Here is a 22872-nt window from a genome sequence, read left to right on the forward strand (position 1 = left end):
AGTACCACCCTCTATCATGTCTATGCAGAAATTGTGTCATTTCATTACGCGCGAGTGAGAAAACTTTACGGAAAATAACTTTTTTAGTTTACTAGTTTTAAGGCATATTATAACAAGTTAGAGTTTCGCATGAACATGAATCATGGGTTAGTATGTATAAACTTGGAAAGGTACATTACGTATTAAATAAATCCCAACTTTCCTAATATGCATGGGCTGTTCTTTCTCGCAAAATTTCTATGGCTACAGTGAAATGCTGACTCAGGTAAAAAGAGAAATGTAAATCAAAGATCACGATGAAAAATTCTTACAGTTCGTTTGCCGCTAAGAGCTGCACCTAATCGTTTGGCATACTGCAAGATAGGAGACAATCTACAAAGATAAGCCCCGCTGAACCAACATTTTAAATTATCGGAAGGCCTTGAAGTAATTACCTGTAAAACACTTAAAATAACATCGGTAGATGGAACTTCTTGAAGTGACTTCGCTGCACAAATACAAGGCGACCCATTAATTAATTAATCACAACGTTAATTTAATATGTTTGCATTACTTGACCAAACGGAATAGAAGAACACCTGCAAAGGAGGAGGCTGTTTCGAAATGTAGCAGTCAGGAATATGATACTTCGGTCCTTCTTTGACATGTTCGTCAGACCATGGAGATGCAATTTTTTGGTGTAGAGGTTCTAGAGAATTCAATTCCAGGACGAGGGAGTGCAGATCAACTCCCATAGCAAGAGCGGTTTTAGCCGGATTGACGCCTTTTATGATTTTTAACAAACCTAGCAAGCCATAGTCATCAGCTCCAAGTCGAGATCCTTGCCGAGGATTAACTTCTTTGCGTCTTAAGATATTATAGAAGTGAGGTTGAGATTGCTGGACATGCTGATATTGCTGCATAAAATGAATGTAGAATCACAAGTCATTAGATATATATCCGAATTCCAAAACATCCTTCATTTCTTATTCATTGGGGAAAAATCTGCAGTGAAGAAATTTCTTGGAAAGGAAACTATAAAAATTACTTGATCATTTTAAGCTTAAATGATAACAGAAAGAATAGTTTGTGCAATACCCCTGAACCATGAAAATGAAGATCTTGATTGCCTAGCGGTGGAAAAGAAAACCCCGTTCCGGTTATTGAATTAACGTGGTTTTGTTGCAAAGGATGATGTGAGTTTATGGCACCGGCATCAAACATAAAATCCGGAGATCTTCCCATCTAGTAGACAAAAGGTATTTAAGAATTATATACTGGATACGTACGTATTCACAAATGTTTAAGTAAACCACATTCCCAAGTACAATAACCTACCGAATATTGTTGAGGTTGCGCTAAATGTTCTTTCTGGTGCTGTGTTGCGCCATAATCAACAAAATTCCCGATGTTCAGACCTCCTATCGTAATTCCAAGAAAGAAAACCAAATGGATTCATGGTATCAAGCTCGAGTAATGATAAATAGTCCATTGAAATAATAATTTTGAGTTCGCAGATAGATGATTAGAATCTTCTCTTTGTAAATATATGATACAAAGTTTTGGAAGCTTGATGTTCACCGTTAGATAGGAAAGAACTCCACCTCTTATTGAAAGGTAGCAAAGTACAAATAGGCATATAATTTCATTAATAAAGTATCCAATTAAGTTCAAAGCAATCTTAGAATTATATATAATAAAATCCTCTATTTAGTTTGTGATCTCTTGCCTTTTCTAGGTTATTACATAGTGTATTTTGTGGAATTATCGTCTAGATTTAAAAATTTAGTATTGGAAGTTTATTAAAATTCTTTACTATGAGAATTAAAACACGCCTTCATATATGGCAACCAAGAGGAAAACATTCATTTGGAATTCCAAAATATTGATTGTGTTGAAAAAAAACTAGAGTTATTTGTTCGCTTTGAACATGTTCAGTAAGAAAAACAACTCATTATGAAAAAAAAAAAAAACCAGTTTAAAAAATGAAGTGGATCTTCAATTATAATTACCTGGTTTACTTTGAGGATCACCAACAGTAGAAGAATAATATCCGGATAGGTGGCATAAGCCATTGACACCAACATTAGCAGCAGCATCGACATTTGAGTCATTTAGCAATCCCATATAACTAAATTATGACCGGGCACGTCTTGAAATTGGTTTTGTGGAAGTGGCATGGGCGTCTCGATATGAGAATTTCCATGATTGAGGACCATACAAGGAGCTAAAATAAGAAAACCAATGTTACTTGAATAGTAGCAAAAGAGTAAATGAAATCGGGTGAAGATATTTCGCAACATCTAGTAAATATAAATGTCGAGCTCGTTTCAAATATGATCACCTGCATCATTCACATCTTGTGAGTCTAAAGACTCAACACACCTGTAACGTTATAGCAAGTACATATACATAATAGGCAACAATGAAAAGTACCGTAATAAAAAAACATTTCATGATCTTAAAAAGTCGTATGCATAATCATGACCTGTCGAAAGGTTCATACGGGGATCTGATTGTCAGGAGAGCTTTGACAGCTAGCATTGGCCACTGCACCAGTTTTACCTATGCCATCAAGACAGGGAGAGTTTGTGGTTTATACAGATGCTTCAAAGCTCGGGTGGGGCGCGGTTCTGATGCAGCGTGAAAGAGTTATAGCATACGCGTCCCGACAGCTGAAGGTCCATGAGAAGAATTATCCGAATCATGAGCTCGAGCTAGCAGCAGTGGTATTTGCCATGAAGATTTTGAGACACTATCTGTATGGGGAGAAGTGCAGGACTTTTACTGATTACAAGAGCCTGAAGTACTTCTTCACATAGAAAGATTTGAATATGTGACAGAGAAGGTGGCTAGAGCTAGTGAAGGACTACGACAGTGACATTAGCTACCATCTGGGTAAGGCTAATGTGGTTGCAGATGTCCTGAGCAAGAAGCAAGCAGTGATTGCTCACCTGTCGGTTCAGAGACCACTGCAGGCGGAGATTCAGAGATTTGAGCTTGCAGTTTATGCCAGGGTCGATGCCCCAAATATTATTACTCTTATAGTACAGCCGACATTGAGAGACAAAATTCGAGCAGGGCAGACTTCTGACGAGCAGTTACAGAAGTGCAGACAGAGAGGCAAAGATAAGGGCCAGAGACTGTATATAGTTGTGAACGACATAGTCAGATATAAGGATCGTCTATGGGTTCCTAACAGTGATTCCCTGAGAGCAGATATCTTGAGCGAGACCCACAGCACCCCGTACTCCATCCATCCAAGGAGTACGAAGATGTATAAAGACCTTCAGACTCTTTATTGGTGGCCGGGCATGAAGAGGGATATTCTGCGATTCGTCTCCGAGTGTTTGAATTATTAGCAGGTCAAGGTAGAGTATTAGAGACTTGCAGGAAAACTGATACCACTCCCTATTCCCGAGTGGAAATGGGAGAACATCACCATGGAATTTGTGACAGGGCTTTGGAGGACTAATAGAAGATTCAATGCCATCTGGGTGATTGTTGATCGGCTCACTAAATCAGCTCACTTTCTGCCGATCAAGAAGACTTTCATCATGACTCAGTACGCAGAGCTGTACATCAGAGAGATAGTCAAACTGCATGGGATTCCAGTGTCCATCGTGTCAGACATGGATCTGAGGTTCACTTCTGCATTCTGTAAGAGTCTCCACTAGAAACCGGGTACTAAGTTTGTAACGTACCGTACTTGTACTACTTAAAATTTACGGAAAAATTAAAAATTTTCTTGAATACGAAAATAAAATCAATACGGTCGTCACTACATCATCCATTCACCAATAAAGATCTTGTTAAAAGAAAAGCTCGCTCAAAACATCTTGCATCAAACATAAAATCAGAGTACTTTAAACTTGCATAAAAATATTGAAACGGCGTGGGCGGTCCTCAGGTCTAGCCTCCCGCTCAGTCCAAGCCTGCCCCTTGGTCCCCATCTCCTGTCTCCTCATAGACATCCTCACCTGCATCGATCAAGTCTAGTGAGTCTAAAGACTCAACACGTATAAACTAAGAATAGCAAGTAATACATAATAAAATCGCATGCAACTTTAAAATAGAACATACATACTTGAAGCTTGGATTTGAAATGAGCTTGAACTTGCATACATACATAGACGTGCCATAACTTAAAAGCTTTCATAAACATGCTTGCATACTTGATCATACTTAAACATACATGACTTCATTTTTGCGTAGAGGCATGTTTCAAAGCAAGTGACCCGTACATAATAAACGCCTGATCAGACAAGCCACAGTACTGGGCTGACAGGGACGTATCCACTGTCACATACATGAGATCCCCGTTCATGATTTAACAGGCTGGTTGTTCCCCGTTCATAATTTAATGCTTTCCAACCACGATCTAACCCGTTCATAATTTAACGGGGTGGAGAGGTCCTCGGCCACGTTCACCGACTTCCAAACTCATTCATAAATTGATCACAAGACATTTAGCAAACCTCAAAAATAAAATATGTTCTTGCACGTCAACATACTTACTTGGGGTTGGGGGATTCGTTGGATTTCATTTGGGGCCGCTGCTGCACACTAATACGAATTTCAACACTTACTTGCATAACTTAGACGTAGGTACTCGAGCTCACCACCGAAGTGCATAAATAGCTTATGACATTCTAAATCACTCGGGACTTGACCTCGTTTAATCATACTAACCAGGACATCAAACTCCGAAACAAACTCTAAGATGCCGTGTGAACATTTCCCAACCGTAAAACACATGAACTCAATATTAGAACTTGAAAAGAAGAAAGAACAAAATATTTGGACAGAAGGGGTGGCGCTCGGGCGGTGAAACTTGACCGCTCGAGCGGCAGTGTACGCGCTCGGGCGGTGATATATTACCGCTCGGGCTCCAGGTCTACTGGACGCCTACTTTGAACCGAAGGAGTGGCGCTCGGGCGGTAAGAAATTAGTACCGCTCAGGCGCCGAGCTTACGAAAATGAACTCTACGACAGAAAGGGTGGCGCTCGGGCGGTAGGAAATTACCACTCGGACGCCGAGTAAACTGGACTCCGCGAAATAAAACTTATACTCTCCAATTTCTATTACCCATGCCGTGATCAACGCCTTGAAACTCATCCTAGGACGTTATGCTCCATACTCGACACCATAAAAATGTCCCAAACGTCAACGCACTCACAACGAGCAACAAATTCATAAACTTAAATTTTTGACATCAAAATACTTCCTACGGCTTCTAATTAATTAAAGAGCCTAAAGACATGAAACGAAACCTCAAAATACTCCAAACATCATGACCAATGCACCTATACGCAGCAACGGTCACTCGTCGATCTCCAACGTATCCTGCAACAAATAACTTCAAGAACACAATTTACGTAAAAGTCTTAGTTTGAGCAGTCCCACGAAAAATGCCGTAACTCACTCAATTTTTGTCCAAAAATTTCGATTTTTATATCAAATCGAAGGTATCAAAATGTTCTACATTTTTTGGGTTGAAAGTGTTCTCAGATTCTCGACTAAAAAATCGCAGTAACCCAAAATACAGTGAAAAACGGGATTTTAGATCTAAAAACTATTGCAAAACGCATTGATAAATTTCCTGCTCAAACTACTACACATCACACATGGATTTTATGCATAAAAACAACGCAACACATACTATGACATGATCGATGCAGAAAAGAGAGATTATACGTGCGTTTTGATGATAAACTTTACCAAAACGGCGATACCGATGCGGGAACGGAGCGAGGGTTGATTCGGGACGAACGTGGCACTAAAATCCTCAAAGAAAACACACAAAAAGTTGCTGAAAATCGAAGAGGGAAGGGGGCGGCTGCTCTAGCTTGAGGAACCCTAGGTTATCTCTCTCAAAAATAATAAAAATCTGAATGTGAAGTGAGTGTGTGTTTTTAGTCGTGTACAGGTGTGTGTAAAAGTGTGTGTGTGCATGTGTTTTAGTAATTAGGGAGTAAATTGCTTAATTAAATAATAAATAAAACTATTTAAAATACTAACCCTCTTTAAACTTTACTAAAATCCCTCTATTAAAATAATGCACACAAAAATGCTAATTTTAAAAGTTTTAAACTCTTAAATAACTAAACACATAAATAAGGCTTTTAACTAAATAAATTATTTAAAATGCCCCTTCCTAGCTTTTAAAATAAAATACCGCATTTCAAATTGCCAAGAATCGTCCCTGGTCTTTTCCTCGATCTCGTCTCAAATAATCGCTTGAAACATGAAACTCGAAAAACATTTTAACGTGCATCACATAAACATAAAAAAAAGATTTAAATTAATGCATTTAAATAAATCGGGTGAGGCTAAGACTCATGTTAAATTTAAATAAGAAATTTAACAATTAAATAAATGCATGAGTAATAAGTGTACTGAATTTGGGCACTACTCCCCCACTAATAAAAATTTCGTCCTCGAAATTAAGTCTTACCAAACAACTCCAGGCAGCGAAGTCTCATATCTGCCTCTGACTCCCAAGTGGCTTCTTCCATTGCTTGGTTTAGCCACTGGACCTTGACCAACTTGGTCACTTTGTTCCGAAGTCTCCTCTCCTGTATGTCTAGGATTTGGATGGGTCTCTCCTCATATGACAGGTCTGGAGCTAGCAGCAACGGCTCGTAACTCAGAATATGCGAAGGATTGGCTAGGTACTTCCTCAGCATAGAAACGTGGAACACATTGTGTACCCCGGACAGATTCGACGGAAGGGCTACACGGTAAGCTAATGTCCCAACTCTGTCCAAAACCTCGAACGGCCCAATAAACCTCGGACTCAGCTTGCCTCTCTTCCCAAATCTCATTACACCCTTCATAGGTGCTATCTTGATGAATACGTGATCTCCAACGGCAAACTCGAGATCTCTCCTCCTCTTATCAGCATAGCTCTTCTAACGGCTTTGGGCAGTCTTCATTCTGTCTCGAATCTTGGCCACCACATCTGCTGTCTGTTGAACTATCTCTGGACCAAGATCTGCTCTCTCACCGACCTCGTCCCAATGAACTGGTGATCTGCACTTCCGTCCGTACAACGCCTCGTAGGGAGCCATACCTATAGATGCTTGGAAACTGTTGTTGTAGGTAAACTTCACTAGTGGTATCTTAGACTCCCAAGTCCCCTGAAAATCAATCATACAGGCTCTCAGCAAATCCTCCAGAATATGAATCACTCGCTCAGACTGGCCATTTGTCTGCGGGTGAAAAGCTGTACTAAAAAACAATTTTTTCCCCATGGATGCATGTAAGCTCTTCCAGAAGGACGACGTAAACCTCGGGTCCCTGTCGGACACAATCAAAACTGGGAACCCATGTAAACGGACTATGTCCCTGATATAAAGCTCTGCATACTGCGTCATGGAGAAAGTCATCTTCACTAGCAAAAGTGCGCTGACTTCGTGAGTCGATCCACAATAACCCAAATGGCATTAAAGCCTCTGACTGATCTAGGCAATCCAGCGACAAAGTCCATCGTGATGTTCTCCCATTTCCACTCTGGGATGAGGAGTGGCTTAACCAATCCTGCTGGCCTCTTATGCTCTGTCTTCACTTGCTGACAAGTGAGGCATTCGGACACAAACCTTCAAATGCCTCTCTTCATCCCTGGCCACCAATACAAAATCTGTAGGTCCTTATACATCTTGGTACCTCCTGGGTGAATAAAATATGGAGATGCATGTGCCTCTGTCAGAATATCCTGTCTGATCGAATCAACACTAGGCACCCACATTCTGCCTCTGTATCTCAGAATTCCATCTGCCACTGCGTAAAGAACACTGCCCTTGGCTTCATCCTTCAGTCTCCATTTCTGCAATTGCTCGTCTGAAGGCTGACCTTCCTGTATACGATCTAACAGAGAAGAATGGACTGTCAGATTAGACAGCCTTTGTGCTCTGCCCTTACGATAAACTTCCAAAGCCAACCTCTGAATCTCAGACTGAAAAGGTCTCTGTACTGATAACTGAGCTATGACTGCAACCTTTCTGCTCAAGGCATCTGCCACAACATTAGCTTTTCCCGGATGGTAGCTAATCTCGCAATCATAGTCCTTCACCAGTTCCAACCACCGTCTCTGCCTCATGTTTAGTTCTTTCTGCGTGAAGAAATATTTCAGACTTTTGTGGTCAGTGAAAATCTGACACTTCTCCCCATACAAGTAGTTTATCCAAATTTTCAACGCAAAGACGACTGCGGCTAATTCTAAATCATGCGTCGGGTAGTTCTTCACATGCACCTTCAACTGCCTGGAAGCATAAGCTATAACTCGACCTTGCTACATCAACACTGCGCCTAATTCGAGCTTAGATGCATCGGTATAAAGCACAAATTCACCTTGCCCTGTCAGCATGGCTGGCACTGGCGTCAGAATAAGAGCTTGCTTCAAAGTATCGAAGCTCTTCTGACATTCATCACTCCACACGAATTTAGCATTCTTCTTGGTTAGTGAAGTGAGTGGCACTGCTATGGATGAAAATCCCCGAATGAACTTACGGTAGTAACCGGCTAAACCCAGAAAACTGCGGATCTCTGATGCATTCTTTGGCTCAACCCATTCCTTAACGGCTGCTACCTTTGCTGGATCCACTTCAATACCACTGCTAGACACTATATGCCCCAAAAACGCTAATTTCTGCAACCAAACTCGCACTTACTGAACTTCGCAAATAACTTGCGACTCTGCAGAACCTGCAACACTGTCCTCAAATGCTGGCTATGCTCCTCATGGCTCTTCGAGTAAATGAGAATATCGTCAATGAATACTATGACGAACTGGTCAAGGAACGGCTGAAATAATCGATTCATGAGGTCCATGAAAATTGCTGGAGCATTCGTCAATCCAAATGGCATTACTAAGAACTCGTAATGCCCATACCTAGTTTTGAAGGCTGTCTTGTGAACATCTACATCCTTCACCTTCAGCTGGTGATACCCTGATCAAAGATCTATCTTAGAGAACACTGTAGCTCCCTGCAATTGATCAAACAAGTCTTCGATTCTAGGAAGTGGGTACTTATTCTTTTTCGTTACCTTGTTCAGCTCTCGGTATTCGATGCACAGCCTCATACTCCCATCCTTCTTCTTTACAAAGAGCACTGGTGCGCCACACAGTGAGAAAGTAGGGCGGATAAATCCCTTGTCGAGAAGCTCCTGAATCTGCTGCTTGAGCTCTAACATCTCAGCTGGAGCTGATCGGTACGGCGCCTTAGAGATTGGCATTGTGTCTGGCATGAGATCAATAGCAAACTCCACCTCTCTCTCGGGTGGAAGACCTGAAACATCATCTGAGAATTCACTGACTACTGGCACGTCGGGTAAAGATGGAGTGGGCACATCAGGCGCTGAAATAATACTGGCCAAGAAGGCCTGACACCCCTTGGAAATCAACCTCCTTGCCTGCATGCACGAAATCATGCGAGGGAAGCTTCTCCATCTGGCTGGCTCAAATATGAACTGCTCTATGCCCGGCGGTCTAACCAATACTGACCTCTTATGAAAATCAATTAGAACTCTGTTCCTTGTCAGCCAGTCCATTCCTAAAATAATGTCGAACTCTGGCATCGGCAGTAGAATCAAATCCGCATATACTAGATGGCCTTACAATTCCAGATCGATATCTTTGATCACGCTAGTTGCTAACGGCTCTTCCCCGGATGGGACTGTCACCGAAAATTTTATATCTAGACCAATGGACTCGATGACCAGATGATTGGCGAAAGTCTCTGAGATAAAGGAGTGAGTGGCTCCTGAATCTATCAGTGCCGTCGTGGCTAATTTCTTAATGAAAATATTCCCTGAGATGCGTTAGCACAACAAACTAACTTATATCCCAAAAATTCTACCATTAACCTCAAAAATAGTAGAAAATTATTATCCCAAATTACTCCAAATATCACTAGCACCTTAATAATTTCAAACAAAATTTCCACATGCAAGGCAAAAATTAATACTGAGCTTAGGTAGAAAAGGTTACCGGTCATTTGTGTAGTGTTTGGGTTCGCCTCCTGTGCATGCATAGCGAACACCCTACCCTGAGTTGGTTGCTTCCACTGTGGGCATTCCTTCAGCATGTGGTCAGTAGCTCCACATTTAAAACATTTCCCGGATCCCCATAGGCACTGTCCGGGGTGCTGGCGATTGCACTTCTGACACACTGGGAAGTTACCGGGCTTCTGAGGCGTCCCTTGCTGCTGAATTGGACCCTTGCCCTTTGGCGGTCCCTGATATGGTTTCTTCCCTGGTGGCCCCTGAAACGGCCTCTTAAACTGGGGCCTCTGATGCTGCTGTTGCGGGTGTTGTGGTGGTGCCTGATAGGGCCTCTTGCCCTGCCTATCATCCTCTATATCCCTCAGATCTTGCTCTGCTGCCAATGCTCTTGACACGGCAACTGCGTAAGTAGTAGGTCCAGCAACTCGAACGTCACGGCACAAGATCGGCCGCAACCCATCTATGAAGTGCCTCAGCTTTGCTTGGACATCAATCGAAATTAGGGGTACGAAGTAACAACCCCTCTCAAACTTTCTGACAAAGTTTGCCATGCTGCTGTCCCCCCAGGCTCAGTGTCATAAATTCCCTGGTCAGGCGGGAGTGTACTTCCTCAGTGAAGTACTTGACGAATAATACTTCCTTGAATTCAGTCCCTGACAAACTCTGCAAATTCACTGCCACCGATGCGCTATCCCACCATAGTCTAGAGTCCCCTGACAGAAGGAACATGGCGCATCTAACCTTGTCTGCATCAGTAAGTTCCATAAAGTCGAATATTACCTCAATAGACTTGATCCATCCTTCAGCTATCATCGGGTCAGTGGTACCCGAGAACTCCTTTGGACTCATCCTCCTAAACCTCTCATACACTGCTTCCGGTTGGGGCCTCGCCCTTACACCGGCTGCTGTAGCCTGGTTCCCTGCAAATTGCGCGAAGAACTGCGTCATACCCGCAAGTATCTGTGCTTGCATGTCTGGAGGTGGAGGTGGAGGTGGAGGAGCGTCTCTCCCCTCCTCACGAGCTTCTCTCTCCTCGTCCCTTGCTTCCCGGTCAATCACACGTCTAGGAGGCATATTGTTCCAACAATTTACCCAACACGTAAACCCACATGCATGAACATGATATAAATGACATAAGAGGCACGTACTACGACTTGAAAATATGCACATGCTGAAATCAGAACTTAATGTTTACTACATAACATAAATTTGAAACTTTAAACTTACAGACTTGAGGTGTGACTTCGTGAGCTTCTTGCGACTGGTATTAGGCGTAACCCTTTACAAGAACACCGCTCTGATACCAACTGTAACGAACCGTACTTCTACAACTTAAAATTTGAGGAAATATTAAAAAATTTCTTGAATACGAAAATAAAATCAATACAGTCGTCACTACATCATCCATTCACCAATAAAGATCTTGTTAAAAGAAAAGCTTGTTCAAAACATCTCGCGTCAAACATAAAATCAGAGTACTTTAAACTTGCATAAAAATATTAAAACAGCGTGGGAGGTCCTCGGGTCTAGCCTCCCGCTCAGTCCAAGCCGGCTCCTTGGTCCCCACCTCCTCTCTCCTCATAGATATCCTCACCTGCATCGATCAAGTCTAGTGAGTCTAAAGACTCAACACGTATAAACTAAGAATAGCAAGTAATACATAATAAAATCGCATGCAACTTTAAAATAGAACATACATACTTGAAGCTTGGATTTGAAATGAGCTTGAACTTGCATACATACATAGACGAGCCATAACTTAAAAGCTTTCATAAACATGCTTGCATACTTGATCATACTTGAACAAACATGACTTCATTTTTTCATAGAGGCATGTTTCAAAGCAAGTGACCCATACATAATAAACGCCTGATCAGAAAAACCACAGTACTGGGCTGACAGGGACGTATCCACTGCCACATACACGAGATCCCCGTTCATGATTTAACGGGCTGGTTGGTCCCCGTTCATAATTTAACTTCCATCCACGATCTAACCCGTTCATAATTTAACGGGGTGGAGAGGTCCTCTGCCACGATCACCGACTTCCAAACCCATTCATAAATTGGTCACAAGACATTTATCATACCTCAAAAATAAAATATTTTCTTGCACGTCAATATACTTACTTGGCGTTGAGGGATTCGTTGGATTTCATTTGGGGCCGCTGCTGCACACTAATATGAATTTCAACACTTAACTTGCATAACTTAGACGTAGGTACTCGAGCTCACCACCGAAGTTCATAAATATCTTATGACATTTTAGATCACTCAGGACTTGACCTCGTTTAATCATACTAACCAGGACATCAAACCTCGAAACAAACTCTAAGATGCCGTGTGAACATTTCCCAACCATAAAAGAAATGAACTCACAATTAGAACTTGAAAAGAAAAAAGAACAAAATATTTGGACAGAAGGCGTGGCGCTCGGACGGTGAAACTTGACCGCTCGAGCGGCAGGTTCCGCGCTCGAGCGGTGATATATTACCGCTCGGGCGCAAGGTCTACTGGACGCCTAAACTGAACCGAAGGAGTGGCGCTCGGGCGGTAAGAAATTACCGCTCCAGCACCGAGCTTACGAAAACGAACTCTACGACAGAAAGGGTGGCGCTCGGGCAGTAGGAAATTACCGCTCGGGCGCCGAGTAAAGAGGACTCCGCGACTTAAAACTTATACTCTCCAATTTCTATTACCCATGCCGTGATCAACGCCTCGAAACTCATCCTAGGACGTTATGCTCCATACTCGACACCATAAAAATGTCCCAAACTTCAACGAACTCCCAACGAGCAACAAATTCATAAACTTAAATTTTTGACATCAAAATACTTCCTACGGCTTCTAATAATTTAAAGAGCCTAAAGACATGAAACGAAACCTCAAAATACTCCAAACATCATTACCAATGAACCTATACGCAGCAACGATCACTCGTTGATATCCAACGTATCCTGCAACAAATAACTTCAAGAACACAATTTACGTAAAAGTCGCAGTTTGAGCAGTCCCACGAAAAACGCCGTAACTCACTCAATTTTTGTCCAAAAAATTTCGAATTTTATATCAAATCGAAGGTATCAAAATGTTCTACATTTTTCGGGTTGAAATTTTCTCAGATTCTCGACTGAAAAATCGCAGTAACCCAAAATACAGTGAAAAACAGGATTTTAGATATAAAAACTATTGCAAAACGCATCGATAAATTTCCTGCTCAAACTACTACACATCACACATAGATTTTACGCATGAAAACAACGCAACACATACTATGACATGATCGACGTAGAAAAGAGAGATTATACGTGCCTTTTGATGATAAACTTTATCGAAATGGCGATACCGATGCGGGAACGTAGCGAGGCTTGATCCGGGACGAACGTGGCACTAAAATCCTCAAAGAAAACAAACGAAAAGTTGCTGGAAATCGAAGAGGGAAGGGGGCGGCTGCTCTAGCTTGAGGAACCCTAGGTTTTCTCTCTCGAAATAATAAAAATCTGAATGTGAAGTGAGTGTGTGTGTTTAGTCGTGTACAGGTGTGTGTAAAAGTGTGTGTGTGCGTGTGTTTTAGTAATTAGGAAGTAAATTGCTTCATTAAATAATAAATAAAACTATTTAAAATACTAACCCTCTTTAAAATTTACTAAAATCCCTCTATTAAAATAATACACACAAAAATGCTAATTTTAAAAGTTTTAAACTCTTAAATAACTAAACACATAAATAAGGCTTTAAAATGCTAAACTAAATAAATTATTTAAAATGTCCCTTCCTAGCTTTTAAAATAAAATACCGCATTTCAAATTGCCAAGAATCGTCCTCGGTCTTTTCCTCGATCCCGCCTCGAATAATCGTCTGAAACATGAAACTCGAAAAACATTTTAAAGTGCATCATATAAACATAAAAAAAAGATTTAAATTAATGCATTTAAATAAATCGGGTAAGGCTAAGACTCATGTTAAATTTAAATAAGAAATTTAACAATTAAATAAATGCATGAGTTATACGTGTACTGAATTTGGGCACTACAAAGTTACCGTTCAGTACTGCTTTTCATCCTCAGACAGACTGAAAGTTAAAGATGGTGATACAGCTTCTGGAGGACCTATTCCGAGCTTGCATGATCGACTTCCTGAGCAGCTAGGAGCCGAATTAACCTCTTGTGGAGTTCACATACAACAATAGTTATCAGGCATCGATCGGTATGGCTCCATACAAGGCACTGTACGGGAGGAAGTGTAGGTCGCAAGTTTACTAGGATGAGGTAGGAGAGCAAGCAAAGTTGGGTCTGGATATAGTCAGGCAGACAGCAGAGTTAGTGGTCAGGATTCAAGACAAGATGAAGACCACTCAGAGCCATCAGAAGAGTTTGCAGATCAGAGGCGGCGAGATCTTTAGTTCACAGTAGGGGATCATGTTTTTGGGAAGTTCGCACCGATGAAGGGTGTGATGAGGTTCGGGAAGAAGGGCAATCTTAGCCCTAGATTCATCGGGCCATTCGAGATCCTAGAAAGTGTCGGGATACTTGCATACAGAGTTGCATTACCACCGAATCTGGCGGAAGTTCATAATGTGTTCCATGTCTCTATGCTGCGGAAGTACATGTCGAACCCTTCACATGTTCTGAACTATGAGCCACTGCAGCTGACACCACACCTGTCATTCAAAGAGAAACCCACTCAGATACTGGACATACAAGAGAAGAGGCTATGGAAGAAGGTGATCCATATGTTCAAATTCAAGTGGCTAAATCATTACGAAGAGGATGCTACTTGGGAGACGGAGACCGAGATGACGAGTCGTTACCCGGAGTTATTTGGTACGTTCTAAATTTTGAGGACGAAATTTTATTTAAGGAGGGTAGAGTTGTAAGGCCGAGGAAATTTAATCTACGTAACCCGAATGAATACAATCTAGGGTTTTATTTAAATTATGTGTTTAATTATTTTTTATAATTTTATGCGTAATTATTGCATGATAGGATTTATTCCATGATATTTTAAAAGTTCATGCATTAGGATTTTTAAGTTTCATTTCGCGCTCGAACGAGGAACGGAGACCAGTGAATTATCAGGAAAATTATTTTAAGTACATGATTAATTTTTATTAATTAATATAAGATACTTTAACATTTATTTTTCAAGAAATGAACTTTGTTGGGTATTTTTACCCGTCGGAGTATATTTTTAATCGATACATAAATTTTATCGAAACAAATGACTTTTGAGGGTTCGGGCAATATTTTCAAAAATTTACCAAATCGAAATATTTTTCGGGAGTGTGTTTGGACTTGATGGACCTATTTTTATTACTTATCGGGCTTAAAATTCTTTTAATTATTTTAAAAGCCCCATTATGGCCCATTTTCACCTTAATTACTACTTAAGTATTATACTAATCTATCCTTAACCCTAACCCTCACTCAGCAGCCGACACCTCTCGTTCAGCAACACCACCCCTCATGAATTGCAGCTGAAAGCCTCGGCCAAGCTTGTTCTTTCAAGAAAATTTCCTCCGGTAATTCCCCGACGCTTGTTTCTTCGACATTCTTGGGTAGAATACCTCAATGCATGCATGTATCACCCTATTCTCCTCATACACGCTGATAGTATGCTGAATTTTTTATACAAATCCATGAAACTATTTTGATCTAACTCGGTGTCACGTATTTATGCAAGAAGTTGCCATGTAATGCATCCTTTTGTTAGCAACTCACGTTCTTTTGAAATTTTGTGCAATGGGCTGCTAATTTCATGATGCAAGGGGCTGTACATGTCGTGTGTAAGGGTGTCTAAGTAATGGAGTTTCGATTTTTATCAAGTTCGAAGGGGAATCACTCGGGTCTAGTGGTTGAGGGCAAGATCAAGGGGTTTGGGTTGACATCCGTTCATGGCTCAATTCCAGCCTTGAAGCCGACCCCTTGGGTCCATGGTAGGGCTGGAGGAGGCTAGGAACGGCTGGTCACAGTATGGAATATAATTGAAGGAGCTTAGGTTGAGGGTGGTCTCGGCCGCGGCTAGGGTTAGGTGTTTTAGGGTGATCGAGTGTTGTGGCATTTGTGTGCTGCAAGTCTCGATTTTTTGGGGTCCAGTAGGGTCCTAGGGTGGTCTAAGTGAAGTTGGTTTGAGGCTGGTCCTCTTGGTCCTTGGCTAGGGACGAAAACTTGGAAAGGCGTTGCACATAGGGTTCGAGTAGGTTGGATAGGAAATTTTCCAGCAGAATACAGGTTATGTCCGAGGGGTTTATGGGTCTGGTCTTGATGGTTTTAGGGTTTTTAATATGTTTATAAGGCGTGGTAATGAGTTGGGGAATATTTGGTTAAGTTTTGAGTTAATTCGGGTTAAAACCGGGACCCCGGTCCAAGTTTTAAAACGAATCGGTTAAGTTTTGTAACGGGCTTGAGTTTAAGTCTAAGAATGCTTAAAATTATGTTTTTGGGACATTTTAAGGAGTTTGGTAAGCTTTGGGTCGAAATTTAGAGGTCCGGGGTGTATAATAGTCATTCTGGGTTTCTAGGAGCAAAATAGTCATTTTGCACCCGAATTGAAATTTTTGCCGTGGCAGCGCCTTGAGAACAAATTTATCATGTTTTTAAATTTTTATTCATCACGATCACGATTTTTATGAATTTATGAAATATACGTTACATGCTTGATTTTAAGAAAATTTACGCATGTGCATAATTTTGATAAGTGATGAAAATGATGATGTTTTGAAGGATGGGAATTAATTGAGGCTATCGATGTATATGTAAATGCTTAAAACGTATATGTAAATGATGATGATGGGCCTAGGCACAGTGGATGGGTAACACTGTCACTGATGTCCGACAGCCGCCGTGTACCGCGGTTGTATGTATGATGGATCCATCGTAAATTATGAATGATGTACGATAGTCACCGCTAATGAACTGAATTAATCAAAGGAAATGATGATAATGATGAACGATGAATGATGATAATAATGAACTATTTTGACATGTAATGATTTCATATGGCACGTCTGCATTTACGCTTTTTAAGTGCATGAAAGGTATGTTGATTATAGTATATTTTCAGTGCTGTGTTCTATGTATATGTACTTGTTATTTATCGTATGGGTTGAGTCTTTAGAGTCACAGGCGTGTGTGATGCATGTGAGCATGTTTTTGAGGAGATTGGAGGTGCAGAAGTCTGAGTCGGAGGACTGGATGTGCGTGCACGACCTGAGGACCACATTTCTTCAGCACATGTTGTTTTTATGGATTTTGAGAGAGCATGAGCATTTCTTGTACACTGGTTTTTATACACTGTTGATCTTTGGGATTTTTACTCGTTTATGTTTAAACATATTTTGTTGGATGGGCTTGGCCATTTTAACTGCTCTACTTTTACTGTCAAATATTTGCGATTATTTTCAAATGATGTATTTTTCAGTAGAGTATATTAAATAGTGATTTTTGAAATGTGAGCTTTTTAAAAAAAATATTTCCGCATTTTAAATAAGCAGATGTTTCACATAATATGGTGTGATAGATGAGAAAAGGATAGTTAAGGCGTGCATTTGCGTAATTTACTCTTGAAAACAAATCGACGATCCTAGGCTGAAATCCTTGTGAAAATCGTGGCTTCCTTTGCAAAATTACTTGCATGTGTGTTGTGCTTTGAGGGGAGGGGGGAGCCCTTGCAATTGAGGATAAGGGGCGTGTATAATGAAAAAGAATGGGGAGGGTTTAGGCTTAAATATTTGCTAAATATTTAGTGTACAAGCCTAGGCCCATTAGCATAGTACAATAGGCCCATTAAGCCCATTAGTGCTTATTTAAAATATTTCGTTTAGGAAAGTTCATGAAAATATTAGCCGAGTTCTCGAAAAATTCATATTTTAGTCGAAACTCAAATACCGTTAAAAATTTTGTGTCGGCGTATAAAACCACTTCAAAACTCCTTATTCTTAAAAATATCATAAAGCATCATCCTTATTTTAAATAATTAAAAACAATTATTTAATAAAAATATTTTCACTTTTTCAGCCCTCGGTCTCCGTTCCTCGATCGCGTTTCGAATAACCTTTAAAAATACAGTTTACATTCATTCGTGTAGAACGTACATTTTATACATGAAACTATGTGTATCATATTCAGTTAAGCAATTAAAATCATTTATTAGCTATTTTCCATTTTCTTAAATTTTCATACAGTTGGATTACGTCATCTTAATTTTGGACCTTACAATTCCTCATTCCCTTAAATAAAATTTCGTCCTCGAAATTAGAACCTACCGATTAATTCCGGGTAACGACTCCTCATGTCTGTCAGTCTCCCAAGTAGCTTCTTCATCCGAGTGATTTAGCCACTTGACCTTGATCATTGATATAACTTTGTTTCAGAGTCTTCTTTCTTGCTTAGCCAAGATTTGTATAGGTCTTGCCTCATAAGTCATGTTTGGAGTCAATTGCAGACGTTCATGATTTAGTACATGTGAAGGGTTTGACAGGTACTTCTGCAGCATAGATATGTAGAACACATTGTGTACACCGGATAGCATTGGTGGCATTACCACTCTATAGGCTAGTCTTCCAATCCTCTCCAAAATTTCAAATTGCCATGTGAATCTTAGACTAAGTTTACCTTTCTTGCCAAATCTCATAACATCCTTCATAGGTGCTATTTTCACAAAAACGTGGTCGCCTACTACAAATTCTAGCTCTCTTCGTCGCTTATCGGCATAATTTTTCTGTCGACTTTGTACAGTATTCATTTTATCTCGAATTTTGACTACTAGCTCCGATGTTTTCTTGATCAAGTTTGGACCAAATTCTCCTCTCTCACCGACCTCATCCCAATGTATGGGTGATCTACACTTCCTCCCATATAGTGCCTCATACGGAGCCATCTCTATTGATGATTGATAGTTATTATTGTAGGTAAACTCCACTAGTAGCAACTTCGGTTCCCAACTTCCTTGAAAATCAATGACACATGCTCAAAGTAGATCCTCCAAAATTTGAATCACTGTTTTGGACTGACCATCGGTTTGAGGATGGAATCTTGTACTGAATAATAATTTGTCCCCATTGATGCATGCAGACTCTTCCAGAAAGATGATGTAAATCTCGGATCTCTGTTAGAAACAATAGATATGGGAATCCCATGCAGACGAACTATCTCTCGAATAAACAACTCGGCGTACTGTGTCATGGTGAACGTCGTCTTAATAGGTAGAAAATGCGCTGATTTCGTAAGACGATCCACTATCTCCTATATAGCATTAAACTCCTTGATAGTCCTAGGTAATCCCACAAGAAAATCCATAGTGATATTTTCCCATTTCCACTCGGGAATAGGAAGTAGCTTAAGTTTTCCCGCTGGCCTCTGATGCTCGGCTTTAACATGCTGACATGTCAAACACTCGGATACAAATCGCAAGATATCTCGCTTCATGTCCGGCCACCAATACAATAATTGAATATCATTGTACATCTTCGTGCTTCCAGGATGAATGAAATATGGTGTGTCATGGGCTTCCTTCATAACGACCTCTCTCAAAGAATCACCACTAGCAAGCCAAAGTCGATCTCGATATTGTACTATATCATCCACATCAGAATATAATTTTCGGCCTTTGGCTTCATCTCTCGCTCTCTACTTTTGTAATTTCTCATCAGAAGACTGTCCCTCACGGATTCTATCTCTGAAAGTCGATTGTACTGTCATGGTGGCAAGATCAGGGGCCTCGCCCCTAGCATACACTGTAAGCTCGAATCGCTGTATCTCGGACTGCAGAGATATCTGAAGTGATAAATGAGTAATAACTATTGTCTTCCTACTCAATGCGTCCGCTAGTACATTAGCTTTTCCTGGATAGTAGCTAATGTCACAGTCGTAGTCTTTTACCAACTCTAGTCATCTTCTTTGCCTCATATTCAGATGTGTGAAGAAGTATTTCAAACTTTTATGGTCGGTGAAAATCTTGCACTTCTCCTCATATAGGTAGTGTTTCCAAATCTTCGGTGCAAATACCACTGCTGGAAGCTCAAGATCATGAGTGAGGTAATTTTTCTCGTGAACCTCCAACTGTCTCGATGCATAGGCTATAACTTGGTCGTTTTGTATCAAAACTGCACCCAAAATAAGTTTTGAAGCTTCGGTATAAAGAACATAATCTCCTTGCCTCGATGGCATCGATAATACTTGCGCTGAAATCAAAGCTTGCTTCAACTTGTCGAAATTGTCTTGGCACTCAGATCCCCACACAAACTTTGCATTCTTCTTTGTCAAGGTGGTCATGAGTACCGCAATAGATGAGAATCCTTGAATAAACTTTCGGTAATAGCCAGCTAGTCCCAAGAATCTTCGGATCTTGGGTACGCTCCTCGGTACTGGCCATTCTTTCACTGCCTCCACTTTGCTCGGATCAATCTCAACTTCATCTCTAGAAATGATGTGGCCTAAGAATGCCACTCTATCAAGCCAAAACTCACACTGGTTGAACTTTGTGTATAATTTCCTATCTTGCGGTACTTGCAGTGATGTCCTCAAATGCCGACTATGCTCCTCTTTACTCTTCGAATAGATCAAAATATCATCGATGAAGACGATAATAAATTGATCCAGATATGGTTGAAATACGCGATTCATGAGATCCATGAAGATCGCTGACGCATTGGTCAACCCAAATCGCATGACCATAAACTCATAATGCCCATAACGAGTCATAAAAGTAGTCTTATGAACATCGGACTCTTTCACTTTCAACTGATGGTATCCAGAACGAAGATCTATCTTTGATAATATCGATGCTCCTTGCAAATGATCAAATAAGTCTTCAATTCTTGGTAGAGGATATTTTTTCTTGATAGTGACTCTATTCAGCTCTCGATAATCAATGTAGAGTGGCATAGTACCATCCTTTTTCTTCACAAACAATACCGGTGCACCCCACGGAGAACAACTATGGCGAATAAAACCCTTGTCTTGCAATTCTTGAATTTGATATTTTAGTTCTTTCATTTCGGCAGGTGCTAGACAATAGGGTGTTTTAGAAATGGGTAGGGTGTCTGACATCAACTCAATACAAAATTTCATATTACGATCAGGTGGAATGCCATAAACTTCCTCGAGAATTACACTAGAAAATTCTTTGACGATATCAACTTTCTCTAGCTTCTGACTGATAGAGGCATGTGCTGTAGTGACACATGCTAGAAAAGTTTGGAAACCTCGTCTCATAAGTTTCCTTGCACACATTACAAGAGATAATGTGTAGCATTTGCTTGTTCTCGCCGCCTCAAAGATAAAAGATTTCCCAGTAGCGGTCGAATAGACACTGTCCTCTGCCAAAAATATATCAAAGCTCCATTCACTGATAACCAATCCATGCCAAGTATAATGTCGAATTCAGGCATTTGGAGTATGATAAGATCTGCCCAAACCAAATCTTTTTGTAAACGAAGCTCCAGATTCTTAACAATACTCGTAGTGACCATTTGATCATTGGAAAGAATTGAAACTTTGAAACCCAATCCCATATCCACAGGTATAATATTCAGTCGATTGACGAAAGTCTCGGATATGAAAGAGTGTGTAGCTCCCGAATCCAGGTGTGCATAGGTAGCTACACCTAGAATGAATATACTTCCTGCGATGAAAACGCTTTTAAATCTATTGATTTGAAGCTTAAGGAATTTCTATCATTATTTTCCCCAAATTTTTATGCATATTAGTGATTGGACCCTATTATTCATAGGAAAATTCAAAATTTCGCCCTTATATTTTCGAATAATGCATTTTGACCCTTCAATTCTTTCGAAATTTGCATTTTAGTCCCCAAGATTCGAAAATTACGATCTTGGCCCTTAAATTTTTTGGAAATTGCATTTTTTATCCCTGAAATTTTCAGAAAATTGCATTTCGGTCCTTAAATTTTTGGAAAATTTCATTTTAGCCCAAAAGTTTTCGAAAATTACACTTTAGTCCTTTAATTTTGGTTAATTACAATATAGTCCCTTAAGTTTCGATTAATTGAAATTTAATCCCTCAAATTTTCGAAAGTATCAAATAATGCCCAAAGTTTTGATTTTCTTGAATTTTAAGCCCTAAATTTTTTTTTTGAAATAATTATCTTCCTTACATAATTAAGGCTCATAATTCAAGTCCAATTTCTATGGTTTTAATTGTCATTTCTTAATTCCACCTAAGATAGTGTTGGAAACTAAATTCTGGAGTTTGACAAAAGATAAATCAATCGATTAAATAAACTAATACGCGAAGGCAAATTCAGCAGCTGGACTTATCAACTGAAATCAGCTGACACAAACTGATCAGTTGAGAACTGATCAGTTAAAACATTCAGCTGAAAATATTAAAGTCTCTCAACTGAAGATACCTCGGGAAAGATCATTCAACAGACAGAAAGACATATCAGACAGTAACTGAATATGGAAAGCCGCACCGCATAGAACAACGTATTTCGGCTATTGAAATTAAAACGCCGTTTTACAATCAATAATGAAGTGGCAATCAAGAACACTGTCCAAGAAATGATGAAGTGGCAATCAACGGATACATAAATTCAAAGTTACCGTGGAAAGACAAGTCTATAAATATGACTAAAGAGCAGTTGAAGAAAAACGACAATCGATTAATCTCAAACTTGCTATTACTCTGTCAAAATCTCAGCTCACTCTTATTAGATCTATTCGTAGCAATCAAGGCTACAAGTTGAGCAAACTAGCACTCTGTAATATTGATAATTCAATAAGTGCTAAGTTCAGTTACTCACAGAGATCATTGTATTATACTAAGAGTTTCAGTTCAGGCAATAGATAAGTCCTAACTGAAGTGGGTCTGTACAAGTGTTGTACTCGATCAAAGTTTTTTAGTGAATATCCTATCCTTGAGATAG

At 40.1% G+C, this 22872-nt stretch overlaps 2 protein-coding genes across 2 annotated transcripts; one reads left to right on the top strand and one right to left on the bottom strand.

The window, feature by feature from the left end:
- Window positions 1–284: 284 nt before the first annotated feature.
- On the bottom strand, window positions 285–2106 carry LOC140817931 (probable NOT transcription complex subunit VIP2). Its single transcript, XM_073177722.1, has 6 exons — window positions 1992–2106; window positions 1318–1400; window positions 1078–1224; window positions 554–896; window positions 435–487; window positions 285–353 (listed from the first exon to the last, which is right to left on the bottom strand). The coding sequence occupies exons 1-6, from the start codon at window positions 2104–2106 to the stop codon at window positions 285–287; spliced, it is 810 nt and encodes a 269-aa protein (XP_073033823.1).
- A 440-nt stretch (window positions 2107–2546) lies between these two features.
- On the top strand, window positions 2547–3341 carry LOC140817932 (uncharacterized). The gene is made up of 2 exons (XM_073177723.1): window positions 2547–2708; window positions 2883–3341. Exons 1-2 carry the CDS (start codon window positions 2547–2549, stop codon window positions 3339–3341), a joined length of 621 nt encoding a protein of 206 aa, XP_073033824.1.
- The last annotated feature ends 19531 nt before the right edge of the window (window positions 3342–22872 follow it).

This window comes from Primulina eburnea, chromosome 17, assembly GCF_022965805.1.
Source record: "Primulina eburnea isolate SZY01 chromosome 17, ASM2296580v1, whole genome shotgun sequence".
Lineage (NCBI taxonomy): Eukaryota > Viridiplantae > Streptophyta > Magnoliopsida > Lamiales > Gesneriaceae > Primulina > Primulina eburnea.